Source organism: Drosophila innubila (genome assembly GCF_004354385.1).
Source record: "Drosophila innubila isolate TH190305 chromosome 2L unlocalized genomic scaffold, UK_Dinn_1.0 4_B_2L, whole genome shotgun sequence".
Classification (NCBI taxonomy): domain Eukaryota; kingdom Metazoa; phylum Arthropoda; class Insecta; order Diptera; family Drosophilidae; genus Drosophila; species Drosophila innubila.
The window spans coordinates 10709377-10734609 of record NW_022995372.1 but is presented as its reverse complement, the minus strand read 5'-3'; the positions used below and the strand labels follow the sequence as shown (position 1 = coordinate 10734609).

At 38.0% G+C, this 25233-nt stretch overlaps 1 protein-coding gene and 1 long non-coding RNA gene across 2 annotated transcripts in view; both read right to left on the bottom strand.

Annotated features, from left to right (window-relative positions):
• Positions 1 to 530: 530 nt before the first annotated feature.
• On the bottom strand, positions 531 to 3721 carry LOC117779799. The gene is made up of 4 exons (XM_034616116.1): positions 2306 to 3721; positions 2257 to 2258; positions 1610 to 2201; positions 531 to 1561 (listed from the first exon to the last, which is right to left on the bottom strand). The coding sequence occupies exons 1-4, from the start codon at positions 3719 to 3721 to the stop codon at positions 815 to 817; spliced, it is 2757 nt and encodes a 918-aa protein (XP_034472007.1). The 3' UTR covers positions 531 to 814.
• A 513-nt stretch (positions 3722 to 4234) lies between these two features.
• Positions 4235 to 25233, bottom strand: part of LOC117781959 — a 33192-nt gene continuing 12193 nt past the window's right edge. The window contains exons 2-3 of the long non-coding RNA XR_004617216.1: positions 18790 to 18827; positions 4235 to 4570 (exon numbers count right to left, since the gene is read on the bottom strand). This is a non-coding gene — a long non-coding RNA (uncharacterized LOC117781959). The remainder of the gene's footprint in view (positions 4571 to 18789; positions 18828 to 25233) is intronic.

Genomic DNA, 25233 nt, shown 5'->3' with positions numbered 1-25233 from the left:
GTCGCCTCTGCCATTTCTGATATACCCTTTACATCTGAGGGTCAATCAACTTGGAAGAAAACCTTACTGTCGACAGAAAAAAATAGGCACTTGCTTTGGGTGCTCATTTTGAATAAAAAAATAAACTTTAATTTGACACTGATTTAAATAAGATTTCTTTAAATTAAATAAATGATACATATATTGTTAAGTCAAAAATCATTACAAATTTAAAAGCATAGGAGTATATTTGAACAAAAATTGTATTTCTAAGTTATAGTTTATTTTTTAATAATATTAAAAAAATGTTAATAATTATTCCAATGATAATAAATAAAAATAATCAAAATAACAGAAGGCGTGCTTTCCCACTGCTTCAAAATCGAGCTTAAATTAGCTTATGGTTAATAAATAAATAAAAAAGATAAGATAAGATAAATTAGATGGATGCAATTTAAAAAATTAGTTTTTAAAATAAAAATATTTTAATAAAAATTAAATTAATATTATGTAAGGATATTTAAGATTCGTTAGACTAATCTTTTCAGTTCTTTGGATGTGCTTTGGCTCTATTCGACTTTGCTTAGGGTTTTGGTTGGGGTCGTGGTTGGGGTTGAATTTTGCCCTTTTGTTTGACTGTTTTTTGTGTTTTCGTTCCATTTTGTGGGCAACTGAAACAAAAGATGTGAACAGAGAAAATGAATATGTACTTATGTACGAGTGTGTGTATATATCTAGGTGTGAGTATGTTATGTGTGTGTGTCATCAGCTCGTCTATTTACAGAGCCACCGAATCATCTAAGGCAGCGTCCTGGCCGGCGTCGGCGCCGCGTTGTCAAATATCGCTCGTCTCCGGCGCCTCCCCCACATACCCCTCGTCCGGACTGTCCGCAAGGGGTCCGTTGAGTTGCTTCAGCTTGGACGCATCGGTTGACTCGGTGTTGTTGCTGTTGCTGCTGCTGCCAGGACATTCATCCGCTATGGCGGCATCCGAACCGCTGGGCGAAGTTTCACTCTCGTCCAGCTCGGGAATTGTCTCGCTGCCATTGATTGTGTTGTTGTTGTTGCTCGTTTTGCTCGTGTTGCTTGTGTTGCTTGGGTTGCTGTTGCTGTTGTTGGTGTCCAACGTGGATGCTGTTGACGCTGCGGCAGCAATCGCCTGCGTTGGCGACTGTGCGATGCCGTAACGCAGCGGCTGGGCATGATATCCGGGCAGGCAGCTTGGCCACTGCTGGAAGCTGGGCATCGGCAGATCGCTGCTCTTGTAGCCTTCGGGTGGCGACGGAAATTGCTGCTGCAGTTGCAACTGTTGCTGCTGCTGTTGTTGTTGTTGTTGTTGTTGTTGTGGATAACCCTCGGCTGTGAAACGCACATTGGGCAACTGATACTTCTCATAGCCAACAACCGGGGCACGTTGTATGAACTCCGCCTCGAGGCTGTAACGTAAGCTGGCATTTTGTGCAGCTGCCGCAGCCGCAAATTGTTGTTGCTGCTGTTGCTTGTGGGTGCGATTGTGTGGCAGTGTACGGTAAAAGTTCTGTTGCTGCTGCTGTTGCTGCTGCTGTTGCTGCTGCTGATGTTGCTGTTGTTGTTGTTGTTGCTGTTGCTGTTGCTGTGGCGTTGCTGCCACCTGCTGCACCAAGTGCGCACTGCTGTAATCATAAGCATATCCATCCTGTCCCAAAAAGCAAACGGGATTCAAATGCACATCCACCTGATGTGGCGATGTGGCACCTGCAGCTGCCGCCTGTGCACCCAGCACCGATTTCAGCTGCATGCCACGTGGCAGGGTCGTCATGGCGGCGGCAAAACGTGATCCCATGCCGAGCATTGTGTGGGCATGAGGTGTTGTTGCTGCCAGCTGGTAGCAACCCTCGTATTGGCCACATTCGCTGGCATTCTCATAGTCTGCAGTGCCATCCAACGAGACGGCCGTCTTCAGCTTATGCTTTACACTCTCCGCATCGTTGACCAGGTCGGGATTCTTCTCCTGGTAGTTGCGCAACGATGCGGGCGGGGAGCAGTAGGCGGCTGCCAGTCCATTGCTGAGGAGGAGGGGCGGGGAACCGGCAGCCGCGGCAGCATTCATCATGTTCACATTGAGTTGCAGTTGCGAATGTGGATGTGGATGTGGAAGCGGATGTGGATGCGAATGCGGATTGGGCGTGGCATAGAGCAGCAAATTCTGTTTCATTTGGCCACCAAGGATTAGACCACCGCCGCTGCCAATGCCAACGCTGCCAGCACCAGCACCAGGACCAATGCCACCTCCTGCACCACTTCCTGCACCACCTCCACCTCCACCTCCTCCAACGCCACCACCAACACTGCCATTGCTGCCCTTGGTCGGTGTCAGATTCTCGCTAAGGAGCAGCCCAGCTCCGCCATTTAAGCTATCGCCATCATTGAGTATCGAGGCGCATTTCATCATGGCCGTGTCCTGGCCATTCCCATTGCTGGAGTCCGAGCCACCGGCAATGCTCGTCACCTGGTCGCATTTCTTGCGCTTGGCCGGCTCCGTGCTGCGCTTGCACTTGACCACAATGGTGCAGAGGAGCACGGCAAAGATGATGCCACCGCCGGCACTGCTCGCCACAATGTAGTTCATGTAGTCTCTGGGGAAGGACACCTCATTCACCACCGGCGGCTCCTTGATAATCACACGCAACGTGTAATTGCTGAAGGTGGTGCCGGCTACATTCTGACCCACACACGAAAAGGTGCCATTATCCTCGGCTCCCACATTGTAGATGAAGATCTCGCTGCGCTTCTCCTCGGCGCCACTTCCTCCGCTCTCATCGATGTAGTAATACATGTGCAGGTTGTCCATCAAGCTATCGTTGCTCATCACCTGGCCATTGAATAACCAAAGCACCTTTGGCTCAGGAATGGCCCTCACCAGGCACGTGATGGACATGTTACGGCCCTCGCTCACCTCCGTGTAACTGGACTGTGGACTGACCTCGGGCAGACAGGCGAGCTGTGTGCGCTGCAGTCCCTTGATCCCCTGACCCTTGAGTCGGGCCGGCTCCATGCACTTGGGCTCCTCGGCCAAGGGTATATTGTGGCTAACCAGCCAGCTGTGGACATCCAAGAGTCGGCAGTCGCAGTTCCAGCGATTGCTGTGCAAACTGATGCCATGCAAGGATTTGGGCAGGATGTGTGCTCCCTGGATGAAGGCAATGCGATTGCCATCGAGACGCAGCCACTCCAGATTGTCCATGCCGACAAAGGCCTCGTTCTCGATGCGTTCCACCTGACAGTTGGATAGCTCCAGTGTGGTCAGGAACGATAAGTGCCTAAAGGCTGAAGTCTTGAGTTCACGTATGGGATTCCCGCTCAGCGAGAGACGCATCAAGGAGCTGTAGTCCTGGAATGTCTCGCTGGGCACATGTTGCAGCGTATTCTCGCTCAGATCCAGCTCCACAAGATTGGTCAGGCCCCGAAAGGCCTTCTCGTGTATGCGTATCAATTGGTTGCGAGACAAGTAGATCTTCTGTAGATTTAAGAGATCCATGCGCAGGAAACGCTCACTTTGCAGCACCTGCAATCCATTGCCGCTAAAGTTAAGCACCTGTGTGCCCGGATCCATGCCCTCCGGCAGCGTCGACAGCTGCTGGCCGCCGCACTCGACGGTCTGCTTACCGCCCTTCCATTTGCAGACACACACCTCCGGCGGACAGGCAACGATGCAGTGCACCAGGAGCAGTGTTGTTGCAAGTAATTTAAATGGTTGTGGCATTATGTTAATACTCATCTTCTCTTACACACTGATTCTGTATATATATATATAGATATATATTCTGTAGCTGATTTCTTTTGTTAGTTGAAAAGGTTGTCGGACACTTGGTCACGTTTGCATGTCAAATTATTAAGTGAAGGTGACGTCTTTAGAGCTTCTCTTCCGCGTCACGCAAATATCATTAGCGACATCTATGCGAAGTAGTCTCTGTATTATGACGTTGATCTCAGTCCCAGCTTTAGTATCGTCTTGGCGACGAACCACGTTGCCACGTTGCCACGTTGCCACGTTGCCACGTTGTGTCGTCTCCTCAGTTGTCCTCTTTAGCCCCTTCGCCGCCTACTCAAGTGTCAGGCAATAAAAGCCCTTCTCTGCCCGCTTCTGCTGTTCTTCCGTCATTATTATCAGAGTGGGAGAGCTCATCATTGTGTCCACGTCGTGGCTGTCATTGCTGATGCTGCTCCTTCCACTCCTTCCACTCCTTCCACTCCTTCCACTTCTTCTCCTCTTTAGCCTCGCTATCTGTGCGCTCTTCTTTTGTATTAATTTCATAAAAATGTCAGTCGCTTGATTTTTGCCTGGCAGCAGCCCCTGCAAGTAGGCAACGCTTTTGTTATTGTCGCTTTCGCTTTGCGTTTCTCTCTGTTCTCTTTTTCTCTAGCTCTTCACGTTGTTGTCATTCTTAGTAAAGGCTTTTCTTCTTAATGAAATTTTAACGCAATTCATTTGTTGTTGTTCAGCTACTGCTTTTTCTGCTGCTCTGCCGTCTTTCACTTGACGCATTTTTGGCATTCCGTATACGACACGTGTGCAGATTTTTGTGGTTATTGCTCCTATTGTAGTCGGTTGCTGCAAGTAAATGGAGCCAGACCAAAAAGAGAATTAATTGCAATGAATTTTATTTCCTTATTATCAACACTGAATAAGAATATTTGAAGACCATAGTACTAATACTAAGAATATGAATATAACAAAAATAAAAGTTCTTAATATAAGAAAAAAATCTAAAATTGCTAGGAAAGTATAAATATGTATTATTTCACAAAACAAAGTGTGGCCCCGTGGCGCTATGGTTAGGGAAACCGCTTCAGTTGTAAAACAATAGGCGCCGGTTCGAATCCCACTGTTATCAAATTACAATAACATTTTATAAAAATAACCAAGACAGAATAAAATGTATAAAGGTCAAAATAAGAAACAATTCAAAAGAAAAAGAAACAATAAATACAAAAATCATTTTTAATTTTTTTTTAATTTTAATTTTAAGAACATTGATTAATAATATAATTATTGAAATGTTCTTCAAACCAAGATGTGTTTTCTGAATTTAAAATTTGTATTTTCTCGACGCATTTTTTTAATCAAATTTCCTAGTTTTGAGACCAAAATCATGATTTTAAAACATTTTTTTTTATCAGTGTACAGTATGTATTTTTTCAACATATAAATATATATTTGGAACTTATAAAAAAAAAAACATTAAAATAATTTAAAATTTTTAATTTTAAGCACTTTATGTTGATTAAACTATTGATTCGAAGATGAAACTAAAATCTGCCTTCTCTGTCATTTTGAATTATCTGAAATAACTGTTATTTGCATGCTTGTTTATGTATCTGTGCTTATTTTATATGAGGTAATTTATTTTTTAATAACTTTTTCAGGCAGTTTGCCAATATTTCAACGCCTTCACTTGATTATTAATGTACTTTCACTTCGTTCATTTCGCTTTATTTTACGTGTGTCATGTGGCATATTAATGCATAATGAATATGTCGGATCGATTTCGACATAAAGTGAAATCGGAAGCATCAGCAAGCAAATTATTTGATATCCTATCACCAATATGCAAATGTGTATACCGGCAAATGAAAATGTAAATCGCGTGTTGATCAATGCACATTGTTTCTTTTAATTGCATTTCGTTTGTTTTCCCTTAATGCTGAAAATTATGGAATATGTACTCGAAACATTGTTGAAATTTGTTTGTCGATAAACTTTGTGAACAACTTTGTCCGTGGGGAAGGGAATATAGAAGGAATTGGCTTATTATTTCAACTCATGCTGATTACTCGCTCATTATGTCCTTTATTTAATTTGATATATGTCTGGGAAGTGGCCAGGTCAGGTCAGCTGTAAGATTGCTCATGAAATTACCTTGGCCTTTTAGGAGAACACACAGAGAGACTGACATTTATATTTGTCCAAATTAATCAAAGGACATTAAAATGCCGAAAGACAAAGGAAATGACAGGCAGCCAAAGTAAACCAAAATGTAAATAATGTAGACAGGCAACAAACAGTAGCGACACGGGAGGCAAAAGGACAATCGAATCAAGATGGCAGCTATAAATCATGCAACATATTGTTGCACTGTTGTTGTTACTTTGGGTAAATAACATATAAATTACACAGAAATTGAGCTCTAAGTGCACGTTCGCCACACAATGAGATCATAATGAATCTGGTCGAAAAACAACCATCTCTTTGGATAATGAAAAGGCAGTTGAAGCAGCAGCAGCAATTGAGTAATTCGATCCGGCGAATAAACGAGAACAAGTAACTTGCTTCATTAGCTCCACACCACGAAGTAAATTCGCTCATTGACTTAATGACTGACTAACCGACTGACTGACTGACAAACTGTCTGACATTTGCCTTGCTTGAAGTGTGCCGGCTGTCGCCAATGCAAATTCGTATTGGATACTTGGCAACGCCATCATTTTGTTGGCTAACAAATTGACTTGATTTGCTTTTACCATGACAGCAAACGCTCTGCTTCCTGCCTGTTGTCCTTGTCTTCCACCTGAACCGAATTTTCGACATTATTAATAACCAAACATTAATCTCGGCTATGCCTTGTCTTGCCTAGGCCGCAGCTGCTTTGGCCTTTTAGCCAAATGTTTAGCGCTTAACTTGTAATTGTAGCTGAGATTCTTGTCTATTTCTAAACAGGTAAATGTGGATGGATTTATTTATTCAAGCTTTAAACTTTTCTCAAAATTCATGAACTGCCTTATTAATTACGTATCAATCTAAGTATATTAGATTTCCCTTATCTACGATAATAATGCGTAACTTTCTAAAATTGTTTTTGTTTAAATACTTATGTCCGTTACGAGGATTAAAGAAGTACCCAGAAATCGATCAAACAAATTAAAGAATGTAAACTGTAAGATCCGATGAGAAGCACTTAAAATATTATATAAACAGAATGTAAATTATCTGAAGCTCTTTCAATTGTTTTGTATTACATTTTTAATTACCTTTTATAAAGGCACCTTTAGAAACACCAAATTAGTATTTGGTATTTATTTAAGAATTTAAAAGTTTTTGCTGCAAACGAATCTATTTAAAAATGGAACATAATAAATTGTTCTTCTGTGTTTTCTTTTCAATTGTTAAAAGAGATTCAAATTAAATTTATTCTAGTACAAATAAAAGACATTTCTCATTTGGCTGCCGTGTGAGCAGCATGGTGCACACATTTTTGACATTTTCATTTGTCGTCAGTTATGAAAAGGCGTCCTCCGTGCAGGCTAGGTCCGTCTGTGCACAGACAGGAATCAGGACATTGGACAAGGAAGTGTGTGCGTGCATGCTTATGTGCTGTACGACGAAAATCCTTATCACAAAATGATTTGACAGTCGAGAGCAACTGGCAGTTGAACTGGCCAGGCTTACAGGTCCATGTGTGTATTTTCGTCTAAAATATTTTATACATATATTTCAGTTGATTTAATGGAATGAATTGTGGATGCTGAAGCAGAAGCCTTCAGCAAAGCGATGCGATTTGTACTTTTCAATCATTCAAAGGAAGCTAAAAAGTGTCACATGAGCAAGTGGCGATTTTCAACTTTTTTCCAATCCTCCGCTTTCAATCAAGTCTAATAATAAATAAACGTATATTTTTTTTATCACATGACCCATGTCTCCGTAGACTGTGTTTGTGCATTGTCACGTCTTCTAAACTGCTGTCATTGAAAATAATTTCAATTTCATTTTACAAATCAATAAAAGACATTTACACCAAATAGACATTGACGTTATCAAGTGTCCTATTTGGTTCATTTCTTGAATTCTCTTACATTTTATTGGGCGTTAACATTCGACGCTGTACGCCATACGTGGCGTATACTTAATACATTTAAAGAATATGTATTAAAAACATTTGCAAAGCAGCGACACGTGGCGTGACTTTGTGCCGAGAAAGCTCCAGCTGTACTTAATTTCCTTTGAATTTTATTTTATTTTTTCTTTTTTGTTTGAAAATTGCAGCCGAGGCAGCAGTTGCTTCAAGTTAAGCATTTAATTTGGTCTTGTTCCTATTTTGGTGTAGAGCTCGTAAGTAATGCTGAGTCCTTGTGGCTTTTATAGATTTCCAAGTCGCATGGCCTCCGCTTGAGCTTCAGCTAAAGTGCCTGCTAATACTCTTAAACTTAATTAAAAACTTATCAACAGCTGCGGCAAACAATTTGGTTGCCTTCGTATTCCAGTTGCCTTTGGCAACTCAACCACCACAAGATCCGCACTTTACAGCGACAACTTGAGAAGCGACCACAAGACGACGACGAACCTGACGGCTTATCAGCACCACTAGCACCACCAGCACCATCGGCAGCAGGAAGAGAGTCACAACCAAATCAGCTCTTGAAAGCAGTCAATTTAATTTCACTATTGTGGCTACCTCGGAGTTTACTTTGAATGGAATGTATTTTCCATATATATTCGATTGAAGCAGTTTCAGTCTTAACTAAATAATCATTTGAAAATTGTTATTATTTTTCCATTCACATTGCAACTTCAAAGTGTGGCGTAGGTAGTGCAAACCTGTCATAACATGTACAATGTGAAAATTAAAATGTACATGACAACTTAAACGGCAACCTGGCGCAGGATCTCCCCTTTCCTTCGCGCTGTGGCAAGTGAGAGCTATTCTGGCATGAGCCTGAGCACTTAATTTGGCATGTTGCCTACTGCTTTGGCCCTGGCCAAGGTAGCGTGACAAACAAACCAACAAGAGCAGAAACAACAACGACAACAACAGCAACAACTGGCGAGTGCAACACAAACAACCGCAGTGGCGTCACGACAACTGGCAGGATAACCACAACGAGTGCCATTTTGTAACGTGGCACATACACTTTTTACTACCTACAAAAAAAAAAAAAAAAAAAAAAATGAAATGAAAAAGCGCAGCGATGGCCATAAAACTTATACTACCTGCCACCAACTAAGAGCACACAACTAGCGAGCAGGCAGCACTGGAAAAAAAAGGTAAAAGGACGGGCTGGCAAATAAAATTACGCATGCAATGGCAAATAAAATATGCATAAAAAATAAGCTGCAGCAAAATCTGGCTAAAAAGAAAACAAAACATAAATAATAAACTGGCAAAGGCATGGCTGACTGCAAAATGCTCTGTAAATAATTGCATTAACAAATTTAAGGACAAAGTATTTCAGTAAATAAAAGCCCAGCAAAAGCCCAATTATTATTTTTTTTTAATGTTTGTATATGACAGGCATAATTTTAAGTATCCTCTATTTAATACAACCAAATATTTTAATTTTAATTTATATTTACATTCAATTTCACTTCCATCTTGAAACAGGTTCAAGAGCTAATTATGTCTGTACTAAGTTTATACAGCTTTAATGCGCTTTACTACCTGAATCTCTTAATGTGCTTTAAATGTGTCTATATGTGAAGATTTATATTCTTTAAGCTTCTTATGCTTTCTATATCACTCACCCTCCCAGAAAGCTTTAAAGATTAAATGTCTACATACAATACTTTAAGGTGCTTTAAAAGCTCACATACTTAAAAACTTCATATTTATTCAGCTTGTGATATGAAATGTTTTGAATAATTGCAAGCTGTGAGTCACATCATGTACAGAGTATTAAAAGGTATAGCACACAAAATGAGCGAATATAAAACGCAAATAAAATGCCACCACGTCTCGCATTCATTTTATGTTAATTTGTGCACACTGCTGCACACAAATATGAATGCGAATGCGTTGAGCAGCAAACATTTCTACAAAGTGCAAACACGGTGTGAGAGTTTCACTTAAAATGATGTTTACAACGCTTGGCAGCAGCTGCTAAAAGCTTTAAGAGAGACGAAACGAGAGCCAACGTAACGCACATCTGCTCAAAAGAAATCAGCTAATTTTCATTTTATGCTGTGCGAAAAAAACGGGCAACTGAAAAACATGCATAAAAGCATTGCCAACCTTTTGGATGTGCCGAATGTTGAATACTCTAACTTATTCATTTTGAAACATTTATTGAGTTATTTAAAGAACTCAAGGATATTTGAATTTAATCAGATTAAGCTTGCTAAGACTCATTCCATAGTTTCAACATGAGAGGTCTCTTAATAAAACTTATCTCTGAAATCGTGTTACGCATTTAAAGATTGATAAGGTATGACATCGTAATATAGAGCTAGCGTTTTTACAAGATCAGAAGCAAAAATATCTATGAAAGATTTAAACAATTCTCTTAAAATCTGTTGCAACATATGTGGGATAGCTTAGTCACTTTCCTTCAACACAAAAGAATTCAGAAATTAATTTATATAGTATATTTTGCTTTTGGCAGATACACACACACTGATACACTTACACAGAAAGGACCTCTAAAATTTTAATAGCTCACACATTATAAACGCAAATAAACGCCAAACGCCTCGTCGAGTCCGCCGCCATTTTGTTAGCGACTCTCTCTCAAAGGCACTTTGGAGTTTCTTTCAGAAATGGGACTTTGATGTGTGTATAGTGTTTGTGTATATTTCTTTTTTCCCATTTGTTTACGTAGCTTCTCAAGTTACTGGAGAATAAGGCACTTAAAGGGAAAAGTTCGCTTTCCAAGTTTGTCTCAGCGTCCAGCAACTTAAAGGCACTAAAGGTGCACAATATTAAGCATACTTTAAGGCACTCACCGCCATATTATGGGTCTGATTATCATGACTATATTTATATAGAGTATGTACCTCTAATGATGTTTTGCATTTGTGTTGCGCACCTGCTGCCAAAATTGTGTTTAGCCCATGGTCTGTGTCTTGATCTAAAAGTTTTTTCATACATCCAAAAATCGAGGGAAAAATAAAAATTACATACATTACATTGCTAAAAACTTTTTAATTGCTTTATAAGTTTTTCGTGTAGATGGTACACGGTCAGCTCTCATTTTGTTTTGTTAGCACGGTTCGCTTTTATTAAACAAACAGCATGATTGTGGCAATATGCTAAACGAGACTAGAAAAATTTGCTTTCAGGTTTGGAAGATAAGAAAATAACACATAAAATCTCAAATCTAAAATTGTATTATTTTTTGGGTAAAAATTAATAGTCTTACAAATAATATTTAATTAAATTTTAGTATGCCATATTTAAGATTAGATTAACAAAATAATATTTTATACTTCAAAAGAAACTAAATATATTATTTTCAATGACTGTTTAACAAGATGATTTCATCTTATATAAAAGAATTTATCTTTCAACAATCCTAAGAATTTCTCAAAGTAAATTTCATAATGAAATCTTTAAGCTTAATTCAAAAACTTCCCAGCAGCATACATTATATTCCATAATTTCATCTTTGTGATCATCATCGACTCATAGCAATGATGTTCAATGATTCCCATTTTATAACCGTCGTCTAATGTTTAATTATACGCAAGCTGATGACGTCCTATGGGATTTTTTTCCTTTGACGCATAAACATAACGCAGTTTATATTTTATTTATTTTTCGTTTTTCTCCTTTTCGTTTCATTTTTCTTGTTTTGGTTTTGTTGCCCCTTTTTTCTGGGTTTTGGCTGCAAAACCAATCATAAAACCCTCTGGTAACGCAGCAGGCAGGCAAACGATTTTATTACATGCCAACATACACACACACCCACACATATATACGCACACACAGATACTTACTCACACATAGACACTCATATGCGGCCATGTAATTTGCTATAAAAAAGTGGAGCGCAGGCTCGTAAGTATTTGTGCAATTTCAGAGAAATTGTCAATTTGCGCCCCAAGCTCGTAAGTCTAAGCCAAACGACAGTTGCCCGTAGATAAGAAATGGAGCAAGGGGGGGTAGAAAAGGGAGAAGGATCTGTAGCTGGGGACCAGGAACAGGAGTAGGAGCAGGAGCAGGAGCAGGAACTGGAACATAGCTCGAGCACGCAAATACGCGCTGATATTTTTATGGGCTGATGTTTGAGTTGCAAAATCGACTGTTAACATTTAACGCTGCAAATTTAACCGCATTTATGTATTTGGGCTATATGTATGTGTACATAAATATATATATGTATGTGTTTGGGGCTTTATTTGATTTTCATTTAATTTGGCAAGCAGGCGGCGCCTTAAAAATTGGCATAACAATTACGTCGGAAACGGACAACGAACGAGACCCGGACACGGACAGAGACAGATAGAGAGAGAGAGAGAGAGAGAGCGAGAGAGATATTGAGACAGTGACAGGAAGAGAGTCTGGCAACTGCAATCTGCAATGCTGACAATGAAACTTCAATTGCACATAATTGCTGTGCACACACGGGAAAGAGAGGGGGAAGCGGGGGTGGGGGACACTTTGGGGCATAAGAGAATTGTAAGTTGTGAATGGATGAATTGTGAATGGAATGGGCGGCTATTGTGCTGGCTGTAGTGCAACATATCCTTGCAACTAACGCTTCCGTTTCCGCGACGTCAAGGCGACGACTCTTTGGGTAATCCTTGTCATTGTTGCTGCAATTGTTCTTGCAATTGTTGTTGTTGTTGTTAGAGGCCACTTCTGACCGGCTTTGTTGTTGCCCCGCTTGTCCGTGTGAATGAGTGCAATTAACAGTGCCAGTTGCATTCGTTTGTTTGTTGCATCATGCGCAAGAGCATGCACAATCATGCACAAGCATGTTCGACTAATCTCGACGTTGATCTGCATTAAGGGCAGTATTAAAAATAAATTGCCCTTTGTCTGTGTCCGTGTCGGTAACTGTTCTTTTTATGCGTATATTACAATAAAATCTATATTGCCTATTTTTATAAAATTTTGCGGTTCATTTCACTTTTCATTTCAAAGATTGAACACTGTATTCTGCTACGTGACATTTGACCTTTCGTGAGGTTTACTTTCAAGTTTTAAGCTCGGCCTAAGTAACTTTTCGTGTCCATTTTAAAATTGCAAAAATCAAAATTCTAATATTTTACTCACTCTGTCTTTTTTGATAATTTTAAATGACTTTTAAGAGAACTTATCATATTGATAAAAGAATTGTTGACATCTGTTATAAAAATACCAAAATAAAAAAGCCCAACGTACATACATCAACAAAAAAATTAAATCGGAGAAAAAATGTAGAATATTTAAGAATTAGTAAAAAAAAAAATTATTTTTTTGAATTTTGTATGAAATTTTCTGCACATGGCAAATCTTTGGCTAAAATTATTTATTTCTTGTGTGAAATTGATTTGGCCTTTGAAGTTTCATCGTGCCTTTATTCAGCTCAGCAGGAATTACTTTACACAATTTCTCTGAATATGCCAATATTACAATGTTTGGCCAGAATGGTATCTTGCTTATAGCAGCTACACGAAATTCTTTGGATTTTAATACAAAAATGGTCTCGTTTGTTTCATGTTGTTGAACAATCGTTTGTTTCCTTTGAGTCCGATCTATTAACTTTTTTCTGCACATTTGGCAAGTTCGCTTTCTGATCTTTTAAATGAATTGGTCATCGGCATTTCATTGGAAAGCTAACTTACTATGAGCTCACAAGACCCCGCCACGGTCTTGACGGATTGTATATATAATAAAGCAAGCCAGAATTACATTTGCTGTGAATTTATTAAATTCTATAATGTGTCTTTAAGGTCAGTTCAAGCCTTCGCCTGCTTAGCATTAAAAGTGCTTTTAATATGGCTTTGCTTTTAACGCAATTAGTAACTTCTCCTTTGAGACACATCCTGCTCATTCTCAATCATCACAGCTCAACTTTTTGATTACTCTTTAGCAGTTTCTTTCCTTTCGTGCCTGATAAATTTGTGCTTAATTATTTTGCCATTGATAATTATAATTAGTGAAGGGTCTTGTCTGCTGCTGCAATGCCTTTCCTTCATTTGGATTCAAACTGTTTTCTCGTTGTCTGCTTAATGCTAATGCCATTAAGCCTCGTTGCTAACTTCAAATGTCATTTTCGATCCCCAATTTCTTTTAAAAACGCACTAACCTTTGACTCAATGTGCAATGCTTTGACCCGACAGATAACATAGCTAAGCCGAGAGCAATTCTAAAGAATGCTATCCAGCTTACTGCAACCAAAGTGATTGCAAAAATAAAAAAATTAGAAGAATGGTTAGATTTTTTTTTCAAAGTTGTATTTAAAAAGAGATTCTATTTTTGGGTAGAAAATTATTTGAATAAAATTTTGTATATTTTCATATAAAAGTATATGAATTGTTCTTCGCAGTTAAAATTAGCAACAATAAAAGGAAGTGAATGCGTTTAATATTAATTGATCTTTAAATACAAATATATTTTTGCCTGATCCCATGATAAGTTCCCTTTAAAAAACTTTAACTTTAACTAACTAAACTAAGTGGAAAACATTTATCAATTGGTAAAAAATGCTCCTTTAAAAATACTAAGATATTAAAGTTATGTCGACATTCAGTAGTCCTTTCTACTTGGCTATAGTATTTATATACATACATATATCCGCAGCAGGAGAGTTATCTTCTCACGTGTCACCCATTTGAGTTCCCCTGCTCTCTCCTTACCTCAACGAGCCAACCTTGCTTTGGTTCTATTGCCGTAACAAATCCATTTTACCTGTCAGCTTTAACGCGTAAGCAAATGTCAAAACAGTAGAGCTGCTAACAAAGATGCCAACATATCTCAGTACACACTTCTCTTACTGTATCTGTGTGTACTTAGGTAGCATTTTGTAGGTGTGTGTGTGTGTGTGTGTGTGCGTGTGTGTGCTCTGATATATTGCCAAGTCGCAATTAGAGCGAAGACCGCAGAATGGAACTCGACTGTCATGTAAACAAGCCAGCACGGGAAACGAAAAACGTGGAGATCCACAAAAAAAGAAAAGGAAATAAAATCTGAAGCAAACAAAATCAAGCACAGGAAGGAGACAGGAATCAGGAGAAAACAGCGGAATTGCGAGTCCTATGTAAGAAAATGGAAGGAGAAGGAGTCGCAATTTACTCCAATCAAATCGTTTGGAACGATTTCTGTACGTTATTTGCCTTCAAATTGATTCAGCGCCAAAACTGCAATATGTAATTCATGTAACGCCCTCATTCACAAAGCTGTCAAGTTCCCTCGTCTCCGTTCTAGATTCCTTCCAAGTTGCAGCAACCATAGCTGACTAATTAAACGCATGTGCATTGCATTTCCCAGACGTGACAGTCGGCTGGCTTTTTATTCATTCTCTGTAGCTAATTAGTCTCTATGTGTTGCACGTCCAGGTCCAGGTCGACATGCATGACAATCTCCTTGGGGCAGATCAAACGTTTGACTTTTGAAATCGCTTTTTTTATGATTGCCTCAAAGGAATGCCGTTCCTAGTCCTTGAGTTACTTTGAATTCCCATTAAGATCAACTTATTTGCTTCTGACATGATGACTTCTGTCTACATGTCGAGATCAAAGCAATGTTTATAGGCGAATCGGTTGAAATTAAACAGTTTGTATGCTTCGGTTAAATGAATTTGTTGGCGAAGTTATTACAATGTCATACAGTAATCAAATTAGTTTTGCGAAAAATTGGGTATACACAATGAATTGCTACTACATAATCTTTGTAATACTTTAATGATTTTAATTAAGCCGATTAAGTGATATACCATTTATGATAAATGATGACTGATCCAGTCATGTCAAAAGAGAAAATACTGCAGTGCAAATTATAAATGTTATACAATACTATAAATATATAATATAATATCTAAGCAGAAGAATGCAAAATTCTAAGGTATATTATAAGCATGATATAGAATTAACTTGAATAATTTTCAGTATTTTATATCCCGAAAAAAATCAGTGGTATCAGTTTATTTGTATTTGAGAGTTTCAATGAAGTTTACATTGTATTTTTTATTTTGCATATAAATTGTTTTTAGCACATTGATGGCGGCCATTAAAGCTGATAATAAGGGTAAAGTCCAAACAACTTCATCAAAGTACGAAATGCATTGTCCGCCATGGCCAAAATGTCAGTTCTTAGAAGTTTGCTGCCAACGATCTGGTTCGTTTCTCACATAGAAAAAAATAAGTGAAGAATGTTGTGAAGAAGAATAAACAAATAAAAGTAAAATATTGCAAAAACTATATTCAAAAATTTGCGTGTATATTGATGCTTTTAATTTTCCTATTGTAAGTAGCTTATTTTATGTTTTGTTGTTTAAATATTCTATAAAAAGATAAAATATATGCAATAGATGCAATTTAACATTGTTCTCAGCTAATGTATACTGCATTAAAGTTCGAATTGAGATTCATATATATAGGACCATAAGAAACATTGTTGAATATACTCGTGCTAATATGGAATGAAAGAAAGAGTTGGGATTTCTCGTTGTGTTTGGAATAATAAAACCCCAACACACATTTGAATAATGAGCGTCGAGCTCTACAGTTTTATAGCTGAGCTTTTGTTGCAGCTGCTGCTGTTGCCTGACTTTGTCCCTTGGCAACCAGCTTGCTGTTGTCTTCTGTATGCTCATATTCCCCTACACCCGACCCGTTTGTGGGCCACCTAACATTTTGGGATTTTGTGTGCAAATTTGAGTTTTAGTTTATGCATGCAGTTGAGCTAACAACAACCACAATAATAGGAGTGAACGCAGCTGTTAAGTCAGCTAAGCTTCTGTTCTCTCCTTCAGTTGAGTCAAAAGTTTGTGGACCCATTGCTAATTATGCCGCCCGGACTGGACTGAACCGGACTGAACCGCACCGAACCTAAAATTCTAGACGAAAGACCGACGAGAGACAGACCCTGTCGTTAAGATACACAGACAGAAGACAGAAGACAGAAGTTCATGACTCGCCTAGCAGCTCATTTTTGGCAGCTGTCAGCAATGCACACATAAATCTCTCAAAGTCAACAGCATTTCACCCAAGTGGCACATCAATTCGCGTGCTTGTCAGCCACACAAGACACAAGTACACACACAAAGCAGATACGAGTACACGAGTATTCGAGTATACGAGCATAAAACATACAGAGCACACATCATATTGCTATCGTCAGTTGTGTCACCGCATGCAACATCGCTTATCGCTCAGCTCGGTAATGATTGCAACAGTCCCCATCCCCAACAGTTTTCGACAACCCCAATCTCATGTCTGTTATGCATTTTTCGTAACGCAATTCCATGTTATTCACGGAGATCTATCCTCCCTCATCATAAAAAGGTTGACTGCACTGCACAGTGGTTTCAAACTAGCAGACTATTTTAAAAAATATATATTTTATAATTCATATACTGAAAATAATTAAAGTTTATATTGGATTTATTGGAAAAACTTTCAAGCTTTCCGGCTGATTTAAAAAAAGTTTATAAAGTAAGTTCGAATGCACATAAAAGTATTTAGTTAAATTAATTTTATAATGAGAATTGAAGCTAAGAGCTTTAAAGAAAAAAGCAACAGTTGAAGTTTGTGTACTTATGCTTAAAAAACAAATGAAAAGAGCAGTAAAACTAAGCTGAACTAAAATTAATTAAATACTACTTTTAATATGAAAGTTTTAAATCAACTTTAAAAGACGAAACTACAAATAGGCTTCAAGCTGAAGTGTATAAAAACTTAAAAATATGACAATAGCCAAAAAAGTTTGATATCAAAAATTGGTTTGTTTTTAAAATGTATCGTTAAGCACTTAAAATTGAATAAATTGAATTATTTTTTATAATACTCTAACGTAGACTTTGACTATCATTTGTTGTGTTTTCAATTGAATTTTTTCACTGTGCATCATCATAAAAACTGTCTCATTAATCATCACACCACATGCCGAAAGTTCATGTTATGCTATTTTTGTATTCTCGTGATGGTGCAGGAAACACGAACTTAGTGTGAAAATCCGAAAATCCACCCAGCGCAATTAAATTGGCTGAGCGCATCAATGCAGCAGCCCCTTCTAAAACAAGTGCAGACCGCATAAATCAAAAGGGAGAGACCCTACAGAATGCGACGCGGACCATTAGGCAATGTCTCACGCGTCGACCCAAAAAAAATATAATAATAATAAGAAATGCCGCCAATATGGGGAGACAGACTAAGTTCAGTCAGTCAGTCAGTCGTGGGGCATGTTAAATTGTCTGCGTCGTATTTAAAATAGCAACAAATTAATTGAGTTTTTCACACCGTTTGCTGGAAGTGCGCATTAATAAACAATTAAATGCATTTAATTGCAGTTGCTCTGCAGATAAAATACTTCATCTGAAATTCAATTGCCGGATAAACCAACCTTATGAATCGCTACAGAGTTTCCCTACAGGTTTAACTCCTAGTCGGAGTCTCGTTTTTACGTGTTTTAGCTAGTTGGCACTTCAAGCGAACAGAATAAGCCGCTTATCTTCGCGCTAACTAAGGGAAGAGTGGAGTGCCCTTTTATACAACACCGACTGGGTAAATACTGGAATTAATCTATAGATAGACGTGTAAATAAGTTTCTAATTGTATAATCAAAAGTATGAAAGTGTTACATATTGTCTACATGTTACAAGGGAATATAAATTATACATGATCTGCTCTTAACCTTCGAATGTTTTGTCTTTAATTATCTTAGATGCATGCCAGGGTATTTCCATAATTTAAGGAGATTTTGTTTAAGTCTTAAATAATCAGTATATTTGGGCAGTAAATGTGACGAATTTCAGGTTTAACAATTACAACATGTATGAGAGATATTTTATGACATTTTTATGGTCGATTTCATTTTAGATCTATTAACTTATTAGAGAAACATTTCCATTAAAAGCAATTTCAAAAATAACGAAGTTTATTGCCCTGTTGAGTAAGTTATTCACATATTAACATACCTCTCTGAAGATCTTGTCGTATAAATTATGTGGAACGCCTGAAAGTGAAAATAATTTTTGGATTTTTTAAAAAATTGTCAAAACATTTATAAATAGTCTAGTGTGTTAAGATCTAAATTCAGGGTATAAATAGAATTTCACTATCTCTAGATATATTTTCTTTTCGCTGTATTTTATAGCACATTAAATGTGAAACTCGAGCAGGTTTTAATCGTGAGTAGTTTGGTATGGCAGTTAAACAAGCTCATCAATCGATATAAGAGAGTTGATAAAAGAATGCCACATTAAGCAGACTTGAGCGATGTTGATGCACATGAAGGACGACAACTGTCTTGATAAATACATAACAGAAAGAAGAATAACAACAACAACAACAGAAATAGCAATAGAAAGTAAACAGAGTATAGTAGAAAGAACTGTGTGCAGGACAGTGTGTGGCAATGGAATGACAAGAGCCAGAGACATTGAACACGAAAAAGGAAACCAGAGCGAAGACATTAGCCTGAAATGACAGCAACAAGACGCAAGACAGATACTCGGCTTATAGCTCTATTTTCCGACTGTATAAGCAAAAGCGAAAAAAAAGTGGAATAACAAGTTAACAACAAACGACAGTCTATTCTGAAAGTATGCAAATGGCAGCAGGAGAGTGCGAAGACTGCGTGTGAAGACTGGATGCATATTAAAGGACACAGAGTGTGAAGCTAGAAGCTGACATTGGCAATATGTAGTCAGTGTTCTATTGGAAATCAGTTTCTTCGACCAAGGACAGCTGCACCACATCCTCATGCACTCATCACTCACTCGTTCAATCATTCACGCAATCACTCAATCACTCACTCACTGACTCACTTATTCGACATCTGCGAGTTGCGCGTAATATGCAAAGAAGATGGTCAAAATGTAGATTTTCCTCAAGGCCTGCCAGATAGCATAGCATTTATTTTCCATCTCGAACAGAACGAAAAGAGATCAAGTCTTGTCTCAGTTTAAATATACATACTTATGCAAGCGCGGCATTTTATAAGAACATTTTTGCAATTGCTGCACAAGTATTCGTATTTATATATTTATTATTATTATTTTTATTATTTTTGAAATAGGTCAGACAAACGAGCTTATGCCAAAGCATTCAGCACTCTGTCATTAAAATGGCCAAGAGAAGGAATAGGAGGCTATGGAATTTATGAGATTGTTTTGCAGTTGCGAAATTTGCGATAGTAAAACTAATACTGGCAGTTACAGTTGCAATTGCAAGAAGGAAACAGTATAAAAAAGATGATAAGAGAAGACATATTTCAAATTTAACAAATTTATATTTTGCATCTTATATTTTCAATTTATATATTACTGCAACTAAAAATAAATCGATTAAAATCTGGCAAACTTTAAATCTTCAATCCAAACAGTTTAAGCTCTTAATTTACGTTTTAAATTCAACCATTTTTTGTGATGGCTGCGGCCAAGCAGTTTATTTATATAATTCGCTCAACCAAAGTACGAGTGCTCGTAATGGGAAAGTGTTAAGGGTCATAAGTCAGGAGCAATGTGCACATACTCGAAAGAAAGGCATTTCGAGGAACCACACCCAAAAAGTCAATTGCGCATGCAATGGCTCAAAGGGCTTAAATGCGTATAACATTCAATTTGCGTTAATGACATGAAATAAAGATACACATACACACGCACACACACACATACACCCAAACATCCTCACACACTATTGACCGGGCTTAAAGAACATTATCCGACTTCGTTTCACCTTTGAAAACATTTTCATTGGCCGGCAACTTAAAAAAAGGTTGTTATAGCTACTTGTAAGCCTCTCGCTCTCACAGGTATTTTCTGTGATATTCTTAAATCGCATTAAAAAGCATTAGCACATGCTGCAAATGTGCCGAGAGAGCGAAAGAAACTATAACGAAAATCGTATTATAAACAAAATCAGTTTCATTTTGTGCTTAAAAGCGGGTAAAAACTTGCCAAAACACAACACAAATTTAAAGGGGGCACCAAACTGTGTTGAGGCCCCATGGGGAATTTGTGGCAACAAATCAGGCAAAAAATAAAAAAAAATAACAAGAAACCGCTTTGCTGTTGTCGGAATTGGAAAACGAACCGTGGAAGGGTGAAGAACGCAGAGGGGATATTGCAAAAAGTTGTACTTTAGATAAAGTTGCTGCTGTTGTTGCTGGTAGGTGTTTTTACCAAACAATCGACATGCAATGCACGTACCACACACACACACACACACACACACACACACACACACACACACAGATATACACCTGGAGAAAGTTTGGTGTGTGCTTTGTCGTCTTGCCTTCTTTATATTACTTGGCCTGATTTCTTGAGCTCGCACTTTGAGCGAATCGTATTTTGTAGTCAAACTTATAAAAATCAAAATAAAACAGCAGAAGCAAAAACACATTCTCTCATGTATGTCGAAGCATTTGGCGAGGACAAGTCTCCTTTTCTGCTTAAGTCCCTTAAGGAATCGGCGAAGTGTGGCATACTTTTAGGCAAGGCCGTCGCATTGAACAAGATATTTGTGTTTAACTTGCATTTTGTTGTGTAAATTACATGCACAAACATACATACTTACACATATATACACATGTATATGTACGTGTGTACACTCCCTCATACACTCTCTGCCAGACTCACAGTTACAATAAAATAAAACACAAAAACTTAGGCACTTGGCACAGTCAGGTACTCGAGTTGAATTTGTTCTCGTGTCTGTTATCCCACTCACATTCCCAGTCTCACTGCAGTAATAATAATAAAAGGAATTGTTATTGTTTTCTATTAATTTACTTTTGTTTTTTGTGTTGTTGTTGCTATTATGCTTTGCTGCTGCTGTCTGCATTTGATTTGTATTGCCTTCTATTGCTATTTGGCTCGAATGCTAGAAATTCTTTGCGGCAAAGCCCAATAAAAAAATAAATTTTTATTTAGCTCAAAAATTAGGCAAAAATTTGACTGAATATTTTTAAATTTCTTTCATATTATATTAAATATTTTAGTAGATGAATAGTTGTTTATTTTTTGTTGTAGCATTAAATATGTCAATAGAGGCAAAAATGAAAAATTTCCTTATTAAATTAGATAGGTCTTCATTAGTTTAAAAATATCATTTTCATAAACACATATCATTATTTCAATTTTTTTCCCATTAAACTTTGTTTTGGAGAACTTTATAAGAATTATTCTCATTGATTTAATATTTAAATGATTTCAAAAGAAAAACTTCCTCGACCTTACAATGAACCTTTTCCTCAATGGATAAAAGCTAAGGGAACCATTCTCAAGTTTTTATTTTGTGGATTGTTCCCCAAAACTAATTAAAGTGCCGGTCAATTTTTGATGAAGATTAATTTCAATTTAATATTGGCAAAAAGTTTACATGGCAACAGCTGTCTGCTTGAATTATTTTACAGCATAGTTTGCATAGAGTAAGAAATAAATTTATGCTTAACAAATTTTGAACAAGGAGCATAAAAATAACCGCGATGTCAGATGGAAGTTAGCGAACTATACAAAACTAAACTTTTAATGAGGTCATCGACATGCCAATACTTTTCGAATAAACTGTTAAAGTTTGCCTTTGTTGTCACGTTTTTTGTGATTGTTAATGTGTATGTTAAAGATGGATTAAAGATGGAATTTCTCTGAAAATAGATAAGGATCTGCGGACTTTCTATATATATTTCTGTTATATCTATTAAAGTCGCGTAAAAGTTGACTGAAGTATCATCATATTTCAATAGAAAAAAGTACTTTGTTTTCTGTTTTCATTTAGTTTCTCTTAGCTTAAGCATATACGAATTCATCTCACATTCTCACATATGTGTGTACTTAAGTGTAAGCCCAGCACGCAACTGCAAATGGTTCATTCTGTGATCCAAATAAGCTGCACATTAAATGCAAGCCCATGAGATGGCAGATGGGATGGATATACACACGAGTACGAGTATAATGAAAACTAGCTCACACACATCCTCAACTCATTCACATTTTGTCTGCGGGCTCTATGGCCACTCTCGCCTATAGACAAAACTCAGCTCGTATTTCTGTCTTGCCGCCAAGGACGAGCTGAGAAGAGCCGAGCAGCCAAGCTAGTTGCCTTCATTGCCAACACTTTGTCGCATTGGGGCAAACCATAACCGCAGCACACATCCCACCCAAAAGCCCATTACAACTACTTAAGGTATGTAAATAATGCGATGAGCGCGCGACCGCTCAAAATAAGCCAAGGCAAATCATAAGAATGCGTCAGTAGCTAACCCCATCACCCATTACCACCCCTCCACCTATCCGCCCCTACCCTTACCATCAGCCACCCAGCAGAGCATTAGCATAATCGTTATGGTTATGCGCGACGTGTGCATAATGGTTAAGCTGGAGAATGAGAAGCTGTTGGGAGCTCAAAAACAGCGACACGCACATCTAAACTATGTTAAGTGCACTGACATTCAGATATATACTTAGTGTATTTTACACTCACTTTTAAGGGGTAACAAGACTTTGCTTAAAAGTTTACAAGTTATTCGAAGTCACATGAAAAGGTCCTATAACATTGTTTGATCAATCACTAAACTGAATAATGTCTACTGACTGAAATGCTATATTATAAAGTTATAGAAGTGGATTCATCGAATATATCCTGCTTTACGAGTTAACAAATTTATTGAATTCAGTTAAAAAGAGATTATTCGTGATTAAAAGTCAATCTGATATTATAAATCATCTGTGAATGAAATTCTTCAAGGATGTAGCAGCATGTATGTACATACGTAGATACGTAAGAAATTTAATTTCAGTTAACAGAAAAAACATATCAGTTATACTTATAATACATTGAACGTATTTTACTTTTATCGTTTCTTGGTAATTTACCACAGTCAGTTAAAGTGATTTATTGATTTTTTATCAAGCTATCTCTTAAGTCAATCTATCCTCAAATAGGTGAAACCTAAACAAATCTTAGCTTATAAAACTTGAGAAATTAATATACTAAGATAATTATTTATATATTGTATATTTTATAATAATGTTATAATTATCAAAAAATGACAAGTAAGGATATAACTTGTCCGGTAAATGCCATTTCCAGTCACATTTTTGGTTTCTCTGTGCACTTTGAGTGCGTGGAGGGTCTTAAAGCTTGGACGTGGCGTTGTGTTTGCTCAGGTGCGCATATTAAGTAGCGGGCACATGTGTGTGTGTGTGTGGGTTGGTTGGTTGAGTGTGTGTGTGTGTATGTTGCCCACACTTTGGGGCATACTATTAGTAGCAAGTCAAAAATAAGAAACAGCAAACACTCTCTCACATTACACCACACACTCGCACACACTCACACATACACACGTCGCAACATAATAAATTACCAACAATAGTAACAACAACAACAATAAGATGAAGAAGAAAAGGCGCTTTAGAAGAAATCAAGAGCCTGGCCAAGCTCGGAGTCAGTCGAAGGGACAGCAAGATCTCAATGTGGCATGTTTAAGATTCAGCACGCATAACTTATAAAATACAAATTAAAATTCCAATTGCAAACCTCAATAATAAAACACTTTTAAGTGCCGCCGTTGCCGTTGCCGTTGCTTGCTGTTGCTGTTGCTGTTGTTGTTGCCACAGACAGAGTCTCAGAGCCTCGGTGCAAAAGAAGGTAAAAAGGAAGAAGAAAGATGTGGGCATCGCAATGTGGGCGTTTCAGCCTTTTTCATTTTGTGTGTGGGTGTATGTGGGTGTGTGTGGGTGTCTGTGTGTATGTGTGCTTCTGAGTCTTAAAGAGCCACACAAGTTTATTAAAAATTTCGCCAAAAGGCATCTATCAGTTATGAGGGGCGACGGCGTCGACATTGCGCGACTCATTTCAATGAGTTTCATAATGTTTTTGGCTGACTCTCAGTGTCCTGAATGCTTCTAAGCCAAGTCTCCCTCTGTCTCTCTCTCTCTCTTTTTCTCATTCGTTGTTCTTAGCGGTCGCCACTTCTTGTAATTGGCATTCCGCACGCTGACCGAAATGAAAATGCTACGTGCTTTCATTTCACGTTACGGCTTCAACGGCGACAACAACACTCGCCAGTGGGATAAGTCTGCTTCAAACGGTCCATTGACCACGGAAGGGAGCTTCAAGCTTGAAGTGAACCTCGAACTGGCAACTGGCCAACAAAATGATGCTTATTTATAGCGTTCAGCATTTTAATTTTTTACGTTTCGGGCATACAATTTACTCTGCGGCGAATCTTAAAGTCAATCACATCACACAAGTCACATTTACAGTCACACATAACAATCACAGGACTTTTACGTCCTTCAGGCGTTCTTTTTTATTTTTCTCAACTTTTGGCATCCTTCAAGATGCTTTCGAAAAGGGTGCGGCTCTGTTGTCATTGTGAAAATCGATAGCTCCGCATATTGAACTCCTGTCAG